Source organism: Manis javanica, chromosome 2 (assembly GCF_040802235.1).
Source record: "Manis javanica isolate MJ-LG chromosome 2, MJ_LKY, whole genome shotgun sequence".
NCBI lineage: Eukaryota > Metazoa > Chordata > Mammalia > Pholidota > Manidae > Manis > Manis javanica.
Genome location: NC_133157.1, coordinates 210,956,317 through 210,966,604, shown reverse-complemented (window position 1 = coordinate 210,966,604; position 10,288 = coordinate 210,956,317). Strand labels below are relative to the sequence as shown.

General features: G+C 38.3%; 1 protein-coding gene across 1 annotated transcript in view; it reads right to left on the bottom strand.

Annotated features, from left to right (window-relative positions):
• Positions 1-968: 968 nt before the first annotated feature.
• Positions 969-10,288, bottom strand: part of LOC140845722 (serine/threonine-protein kinase TAO1-like) — a 53,118-nt gene continuing 43,798 nt past the window's right edge. Inside the window, exons 15-18 of the mRNA XM_073220557.1 lie at positions 8,913-9,116; positions 6,684-6,923; positions 2,218-2,400; positions 969-1,295 (exon numbers count right to left, since the gene is read on the bottom strand). Of these exons, the coding sequence (XP_073076658.1) occupies positions 969-1,295; positions 2,218-2,400; positions 6,684-6,923; positions 8,913-9,116 (954 nt within the window). The remainder of the gene's footprint in view (positions 1,296-2,217; positions 2,401-6,683; positions 6,924-8,912; positions 9,117-10,288) is intronic.

The window sequence follows — 10,288 nt, the reverse complement described above, 5'->3', positions numbered from 1 at the left end:
CTGATCTGTATCAAATTCTTCCACCTTTTCATGATGATAGAGGTAGTTGTAGGCAGTTGGGGCATGTGTCAGCTGGGAAATCAAAGTCCCTTTCCACTTGCTCCTGGCCTTCCTTTACTGGGAGAACGGTGACCCCTAGCGGCTTTTACTGGGCAGCTGCGTGCAAACGGGGTCTTTGAATCTTGCCCTGCCACTGTGGAGTAAGCTCCATGTGGTTGCTGTTGGCGTGGCCACTTTTAGGTTGCTGCTCTGCTGTCGGGGAGCCACGCCAGAGGTGGAATGGGCGGGAGGCTGTTTATCACTGTGAGGGACCTCCGAGCTGTGTTGTCAACCCCCTGGGCGCCTGGAGTTCCCCGGGATTCCCAGCTGCTAGGCTGAGTGTGATGGGATGCCTCCGTCCAGCTGTGAGGCCCCTGTCCCTTCAAGACCTTCAAAAAGCACTCACTTTTCTTTTGTCCCAGGTCCGCTGGCTGCAGGAACCTGCTTGCAGGTTTTACTGTTCAGTTTCCCTAGTATCCAGCACACCATGCACTGTGTGTCTGTGCTCTGGTGCAGATGGCTAGGGCTGGGTATTTAGCAGTCCTGGGCTCCCTCTCCCTCCCTGCTCTGACTCCTCTCCTCCCACCAGGAGCTGGGGTGGGGGTCGCCCTGGTCCTTCCTGGCCACAGCTTGTATCTTACCCCCTTTGCGAGGCACTGGGTTCTCACAGATGTAGATGTAGCCTGGCTGTTGTACTATATCTTCTGGTCTCTGTTTTAGGAATGGTTGTATTTGTTGTATTTTTAAAAATATATATGTTTTTGGGAGGAGATTTCTGCTGTCCTACTCACAACGCTCTCTTGGCTCCTCCTTGCCAATCTCAATTATTAAATTACATGTAAGACATGTGTGACCCATTGGATATTTGTCAAGTGACGCTGGTGCTTCTGTTCATGCCCTGTTCTGTCCATCCCTTGGTAGCTGTCGCCTCAGAATCCGAAGGCTATTGCGAACTCCCATACTGCTACCTCGGGGTACCCCATGCATTGGCTGAGAAGGGTGACCTGCATGGCTGGGGACTCACCTTGCACTGGATGTCCCCAGGCTTGTGATAGGCCACCTATGGGATGCCCCCTGTGAGGAGCTCCGGGGGAGCTGTGGCTGAATGCCTCAGGGGCAAGGTTAGAAAGGACGTTTCTAAAACCTAGTCCTTCGCTTTCAGAGTTGAAAGCTTTCATCTCTTTTGCTCGACGCTCCAGCAGGCTTCGTATCCTTTCAGTGCACTCATTCTGAAATGTCAATATCTCTTCTTCCATCTGTTGTGGGTTGGTGGGGGAAAGCAAAAAGAAAGCTCATTTATTTTAAAAAATCTATCAACTAAAGAAACAATAATTATTACGGTTTAAAGTGAATCATAAAAATGTCCACACTGGCTATTTTAAAGGATGTACATTTAAAAATCAAAGAGATCAACTATAGAAATCATATATAACTTATATTGCTAAAATGTGTAAAATCAAGTTCTTAAAAGCAAAGGTAATAATGTATTGAAACAATAAGTCAACGCACACACACACACACACACACACACACACACACACACACACACACACACATACATACAGCCTCAGTACCTTAAAGGACACAAGTGAATTTAGGGATTCATGTTCTAATATATATGACAAAGAATAAGTAAAATAAATAAAGCTACATCTAGAAATAATATTTTCAGCCTGACTCTTCATCTGTGTAAAACTGCTTTTACGTTCTCTTTTCTAGTAATGCATCAATCTGTACAGTTTGAGACCAGGGATGAATGAGTAAAGTATATTCCTGATCCTTTTTCCTTGTCTCTCTCAAGCAATTACTAAAGTTTTTTCCTTCACTATCCAAGTTTCTCTCCAATTTCTTTAGGTACAACTAGGTACACAAAGAAGTGAGGAAGCCGGAGCCAGAGCTATCCTTTTACAATTCAACTGTCTTCGCATAACTCCACATCATTCCTCTAGCAATTACTACTTAAGTATATTCCTTTAATATATCACACTCATTAATTTTAAGGTTCATTACTGAATCAGTAATTTTAAAGAAAAAGAAAACACTACCAAAACTAGAATTAAGGAAATATGGTATTGTCAAGACAATCTAATGCCACCTCTGTCATCATGAAAATATATTTATGAAATGACTTTGATGAAAGCAAATACTGGCACAATTACTTTTTCCTATTAAGTATACCTGTTGTTTTAAGAGTCCCTTGCGGAGGGAGACCCTCTCTTCAAGCTCCCGAAGCTCTTGGGCGTGTTGTGCCTCAGCCTGCATTTTGATCTTGCTCTGAAGTTCAGTCAACAGCTCCAGTTCCTGCTGCAGCTGCGTTTTCAAAGCCTGGCACGCTGCCTCCTGTGCTTCATCCAAATGCCGCTGAAAGAGAGAAAGAAAACATATATCCTCCTGTGAGCTACCTTCTCATGACCTATGGAAAGGAGGAGGTGTAAGTGAAGACAGACTACTCTTCCATAGGGCACAACTGTTCTCTTTTACATCTTGGAGTAAACCTCTCTGGAAAAGGAAAACACAGCAACCAATGACGGAGTTATAAGGATAAAGCTATCATAAGCTATTTGGATGATGCCTAAAAAATCATTATTTTTTAAAGAAAAACAAAGACTCTGATTGATATAAGACTGTGAATCTCTTCTCTCCAATGGAAATAACTACACAACAGGGACAAGCACGCCACAGCTTATGGGCCAAATCTGAACAGCTACCTGATTTTTTGTTTTTGTTTTTCAATAGTCCACTAATTAGGGATGGTTTTTTACATTCTGAAATGGTCACATTTTAAATGGCTATGTAAATACCCACATAATAACCTCAACTTTTCCTCCTAAAATATTTACTATCTGGCCCATTAAGAAAAAGTGTGTAAACTTACATAGCAACTATTTTGTAGCTGCACTCAAATGTGACCATCTGGATTCCCGATAAAGTACTACTTTTTGAACACTGCTTAACAAAGTTGCTTCTCCAATCTTGATGCGCTGTTGGTATATGAACTGAACGTCTGCAAGGCACCAGCAGAGAGCCTATGTGGAGCCTCATGTCCAAATGTATCAAGGAGAATTACATATGCATCATGCATATTTCCAAGCAATGCTGAGAACAAGAAGAATATGGGCCACCATGACTATTTCCCAAGGTGCAGCAGAGTTTTCATTTCCAACTTAATATTTCAATTGTTAGGATTATATTCAGGCGGTGGAAGGAAAGGGGCACTAAATTTGTTTTGCCTAAGTAAAATAAATTTACAGCTCGAGTGGAGAGCATTTCATTAATGTTGTGGTCATACCGCTCAGTTAAGATGGCTAAGTTTTGGGTCTGCTTCTCCTTAGGGTTTACTCTTTAGCACCACGAACAAAAACCTGAAAGTCAGCTAACTAATCTTTCAAAGGTCAAAGAAAAGTTATAAGGCAAGGGAAGGGACAACCCTTCTTGTGGTAATGATAGCAGACATGAACTACATAAACATTTTTGAGATAAAATAATTTGAGTTCAGAAACAGAATAACTCTGGCTTTAAATCACAGGTTAATTATTCTATGAACTCAAGTTTCATAGAACAAAACTTAGCAAGATGAGATCTATTTGATAAGGTGTACCCATCAGGCCTACAAGTAACAACACTCATTTGCTACACAAAGGCAGAACCTACAGTTGAAATTATTTACCTCAATATATATACTGCCAGATATTGAATGGTTGACTAAGTCTGCAAATGCATGTATGACCAAACACTCTTGTCAGGAAACTAGTCCACCCTCTTTGCTCCATTACTACAAAATCAAATATATATCCTTTTCTGCATTTTACACCAATTGAGGTACTAAGTCATAGTCATGTGCCTTTATTCTGTGAAGGGTCAAGAAATGTCTAGAAAGAAAGACAAACTCTTGGTTTAGTTACTCTTAGCACTGCTCTTAAATACTGCCCTTGGTTAATAAAATTCCTCCAAGTTAGCCAGAAATGGAACAATGAAATTTAGAATTCTCTTCTGACTTTGTGTAACAGCCTCCATTCTTTAAAAACCTTTTAAATACTCCATATCACTAGCTAATGACAAAAAGGAATGCCCTGGAAAATTTTTTCGACAAGATTAATACTTATACCAAGAACAAACTATATTCCTCAATGTTTCACTCAAGTGAAAGCAGGATAAACATGTTCCAGTTGTTTCTTAATCACTTAATACTGACAAAACATCACCTGATGGCAGCTGAAGAAATGGCAGATAAACAATAGGTGTTTACCCAAGGTATTCCTCAGAAATGGTGCCCCAATGTCTACAAATACTGTCAGCTTACCTAAGTGTGCAAACTGAAGTCCTCCTATCCCCCTTAAAGTCTTGGAGAAAGTTGGAATAGTTGCAGCTATTGAAGTTGAACTACTACTTAGTAAGTACAAATTTACCTAAAAAGGTTACAACTATTACTTACGTAAATGAAATGACATGATGTTAAAATAGAGTCTGTTTTCTCCAAGAAGGGACTAGGGTTACCAAAGGGAAGGGGTTGGGGAACGTGGGTGGGGAGGGAGGGAGAAGGGGATTAAGGGCAGTATCATTAGCACTCACAATATAGTGAGGTCACGGGGAACGCAGCACAGCACGGAGAAGACAGCAATGACTCTATAGTGTCTTACTATGCTGATGGACAGTGACTGCAGTGGGTTGGGGGGGACTGGATAGTATGAATGAATGTTGAAACCACAATGTTGTTCATGTGAAACCTTCTTAAGATTGTTTATCAATGATACCTTAATTTAAAAAAAATAGTCTGTTTTGTTCAAATTGTGCAAGTATATAGATATATACAACTAAGAGGAACATGGTGATTTTCTTTCCGACTAAAGTAACAGAACAATCTCTTTTATGGAAAATCTTGACCTTATGTATCATGAGAGGGACGCTTCCTATCTGAAGTCTGACTACGATTGTGAGACGTTATCTTTCCCCTCGATTTTTTAACAGTATCTGTGAAAATCAGACTAGTGTCTACAAGCATTCAAACTGAGAAGGCTGCCACAGCAGGGAACCAAAAGGAAGGGCTAAACAGCAAACAACTAACCTCTTCCAAGCCCCAGAGAAATGAAGTCATATCAGATTTATGGTCTGACCAAAGAAAACTAAACAAGCTTTCAGGTTGGTTTACTTCTGGGCGCTGCTCACTTTAAAACTGTAATTCATTTTATAGACATGCTTTAAATATCTTTTGGTGGGAAACCCTACTATGTACCCACTACAAAGACAAAGTAAATCTGGAAAATCATTATGAATTCTGATTGTGATAAGCATTAACTAATGACGGTTATGAGGGTAGTCAACGTACGAGCCACTCTGTAAACAATGTTCATTAGCTGTTTTGAAGATACAGCAAAGTATAAAATTTGACTTAGATTCACAAGGAAAGGGCAAATCTTAGCTTTGGTTCTGTGTTTTGTTCAGGACAACTTGTATGAATGGAGTTGAATAGGAATCAGAGACACCACTAGGTGTGGTTTAGCTTCTGGTTTGGACACAGATTACTTCTGTGAGTGAATTTCACTTCACTTTAGGAGAGTTATTCAGGTAAGTGTTGTTACCTGATAGTTTTATAGTTAAATGGTCAAAGAGTTTGAAAAAGGGGTAAAGAAGATAGTGTGGAACCGGGGCTTTATTGGATGTAAACACAAGTTTACAATGTGCAGACATGTACAGATTAACTGAGGTACTACTGTGGGTGACAACATATATAGTGGGTCATTTTGGTTTTTTGTTTATTAAGATTCATGTGATTATACTTCACATATTCATTACAAGTTATAAAATTTGAAAATTCCTTGGAATTGTTAACTCTGGTTGATTTTGGTAGAGGGGGCCGGACCAGGTGGCCTAAAGAACAAGGAGAGGGAAACCTTTAACTTTATAATAAATACACTTTGGCATCTTTTGAATTTTGTATCATATAAATAAATTTCTCTATCAAAGCAAATACAAAATTTAAAGTCCTTTGATATTATATATCACCAACACTTGTCTTTCCTTATTTGTCTACAAGACAGCATATAATACCTTGCTTCACTCTGATGTACTAATTAAAAATACACTCCAACTACACATGCCCTGGTCTTACCTATGTTACCAAACACAGAAAGAATGGGAGTAACAGTGTGATAATTCCACTATTCCTCTAAAGATGAGTATTGACAATGAAGGGAGAGGGGGTAAAAAGGCATTTTTCATTCACTGGTTTCTGTACTAATTAAGAACTTACTGACTCTTTTGGATACAAATCACATTCAGAGAAATAAGATTCCAAAACTATAAAACTTGGAACAACAGAGAGAAGCCAGCAGGTTAGTATGTTGATATGTAGACTGTAGTTTCAACACTGGACACTTGAGTACACTTAAAATGAGAATTTTGAATCTTATTCATGACACTTTCCACAGTTAAAAAGTTCTGGCCATTTTTTGGTACTCTGCTGAGAAATACACAAGCAGAAGTCTGTAGCCATAGACCCTCTACACCAACACTAACCAAACATGCTAAAAATGAAAAGAAAAAAGCTTATTTAATTTCTTGATGACAGGCATCTGGCTTAGACTTTTACTGGTTACATGATGCCTTTTATCTGTTCTCCTTTGCCAAGAAGCTTAGGCTAAATGTACCTTCAGACTCTGAGGCTGCTGTCGAACCTGCATGACATGCTTCCGCCTCAGTTCTCGCTCTCTCCGTTTATTACGCTCCAGCTGGTCAGTGAGCTCGGTTTGATGCTGCAGACTCATCAATTCACAGCGCATCTTCTGCACTGTGTTGAGGTGGCGGAACTCCAGTTCTTTCATGGACTCATGCTGTCGCAGCAGCATTGCATGCTCTAAGTCCTTGTGAGCCTTTCTTTTATTTAATTCCTAATCCATAAAAAAAGACAAAGGTGTAATTTGCTGATGTACAATGCCAGGAGAAAAAAAATCCTAAGAAACAGAATAACCAGGATATATTGATGTAATTCTCTGATTTAATAATGGCTGCACAGTGAATATTAGACTTTAATTACTGGAACTGTAGAAAATGGGCAATTAGTAGTACAATTGCCTTATCTGTTCATTTACTATTTATATTGCTTTTAGCAATAAGCTTAAGACATATCAAATCTGTCCCAAGAGACTTAATGTCCTTTGTACTCTCTTTCCATCATTCATGTTTCCTAATTTTGTATTGAACAGGATTTCTAAGTCATCCTTTGAATTTCTTCAGAGTATACATTCAATTCTATTACATGCAGTATACCCAGTATAGTGCAGTGGTTAAGAACACAAGACTCTAGGGCTAGGCTGCCTGCTTTCTGAATCCTGGCTCTGCTACTGACAAGCAGTGAGTCCTTGGGTTAATTACTTAAACTCTCTGTGCTGCCATTTCATGACTTCTCAAATGGAGACCATAACATAGCTGTTTCATAAAATTAACGTGAGAGTGAAATGAGTTCATAAGTGGAAAGCTCTCAGAATACCTACCTCATGATCAATAAATGTTACTACAATTTTTTCCAGTTTAAAAGATTAAATGTACAACACACACACATACACACATTCTCTCTCTTTTTCTATGTAGAAGGAAGTCAGACGTACCCCCTTTGCCTCTGCTACCCCTTCTCCAGGGGCCAACATTTGGTGCATGTTTCCCAAGCATCCCCACGCTTATCGTGACACAACTATTACACAAAAACATACAGTTTTACAATTGTATAACAATATATATTATAGGCATATAATATGCTTTCTTTACCTAAAAATATAATGGACAAATACAGATTTTTAAAAAATTTTTTATAGGAAGCTTGTGCTTTCTGATGCCATAGTTTTTCTATTTCTTGTTTTATGACAAATTTTCAATAAACATCTACACATAATACACCATATAATTATGTTACTATTTCTTTAGGATAGAATTCTAGAAGCGGATTCGATGGGTAGAAGATACATGCAAATTAAATGGTTAAAGCTGCTGAATTATGCTCCAAAATGGCAGTGTCAATTTATATTCTTACCGGCATTGACCACTTTACCATGCCACTACTTGGACTTACCAAGTTTTTAGACCGATCTTATCTAATTGATGCAATTGTTTTCATTTGAATTTCTTTAATTATTAGTGAATTTGAATAATTATGTTATACTTGAAGTTTATTTTAAGCCACTCTTGGAAATAAATTGATCTATGCTCATAGGTATACTTGATAATGAGAACTGTTGTTTTCATTGGCATAAGTTTCTACATATTCCCAATGAATAATTTCATGATTATACAATTATGTTAAATGGTAGTATATACCTTCATGGCACCCATTTCAGATGAAAAGGCATAAGTTATCCAATTAATTTTCTCATATTTAAAAATTAACAGTTCTTTCATGGAATTAATATTTATTATATATTTACTTAATACATATTTATTGAATACCTATTATGGGCCAGCCACTAGCTACAAGGCCTGGATATATCTAGCCACTGGATATAAAAGCCCTGAACAGAACCTGGGACTTCATCTAATTTCCATTCTACTTGGGGAGAGAGAGATCCCCATAAAAAGTGTGTGCACGTACATGTGTATGTGTGTGGTGTGTGTGTGTGTGTGTGTGTGTGTGAGAGAGAGAGAGAGAGAGAGAGAGAGAGAGAGAGAGAGAGAGAGAGAGAGGAGTGCAAGAATATTTAAAGAAGGGAGGAGGATTTGGAGATCAGAATTGAGGAGATATGAAGTGAGGGAGAAGGTGAACCGTGTGGGCTGGGTTTCAGGGAAGAAGGACTTAGGCAAAGGCAAGCAGAGGCTCTCTAAGGCCCTGAGGGTGGGATGTGACTGACATATTTTCAGGAAGATTCTGATTTCACACCATTTACACATACCTCCCTGACAAGGTCCTGCTCCAAGTTATGGCACCCGAGTAACAGCTTTCTTTCGAAGCGACGGCATTGTAGCTCTAGGTACCGTCTCTGATGCTGAAGAAGATTGGTCTTTTCCTCTTCTTGGAAATGCTGTATGTTCTCTTTCTGCTTTGAAAGCCATTCCTGTTTTTCTTTTCTTGGGGTGCTCTTGTTTTCATTCAGCTCCTGGCAAGATAAAAAACAACTGAGATCAAAATACATAAAAATTAACTACATGAATATACTATTTGGTGGCTGGTAATCTTCAGTTAAACTACTTAATTTGTGCCCTCTCTCATGGGCAGGCAGGGCAATGACCTTAAAGGAGGTAGGTAGTATTTTTCTGTTTCTGGAGTTATCCATGAAGTAGGACAAGAAAAGAGAAAACATACACTAGAAAACACGCATACTTTTTAGCTTTGCACAGCTATATTTAGGATGGCTCGTAGCTTTGAAAGCACACAATGATTGGTGAATGAAGTAAAACATCTTTATTTAAAGGTCTCCAAAAAAGGGAACAAGACAGTGCTTTCAAGTTAAAATCACACATGAATTAAAATTAAGGTTAAAATATAGTTATGGCTCACTTCTTGGTTTCAACAATAGAAATGCTAAGTTTTTGGCAAAGTTAAGGATGGGTTCAGTATAAAAGACCGGAAATTAAATGGAAAAATCAACAAAACAAAAGGAAAACAGAGACCTTTTAGAATAGATTCAGCACTATAACCACTGAAAAAGGCAAGACCAATGTTTTTCTACAGCATTTCAAATATCATCTCACAAACTACCTAAAAAGAATGTATTTATACTGGACAAGATGAGAATATTGACAATACATTCAATGATGCAAACCCGAGGATGTTAATTAATACTAGTATATTTCAACCTAAAATGCATGAACCTTGCAGAGAATATAAATCAGCCATCTTTCCCAGGTCTAAGATGATTATTTTTAGAGACTGTTAACCTATGGTTCTTCATCTGTTGTTCAAGAAAGAAACCAATTATTCATTACTTTCATTGATAAGATATTCAAGCACATAAAAATAAAAAACACATAAGTTTGTAGTTCTCAACTTAAGGATGTCAATGAGAAGACAGGGATAATACAGGCATATACAGAATCACTTGGCTGTTTTTCAAAATCTTTTGCCAAGGAAATTTCCCACCCACAGGACTATAGTATGTCTCTTCCTCTACACTGATAATAATCATTCTAAATGAACACACACACACACACAGACATACGCAGACACAAAACTACCTTCTAAAAGAAAATGGACTTATTAGTTAGACTATGAATTATATGCTTAAAGGATTATCTAAAACAACATATTCATTTATAAAACTAAAACCTG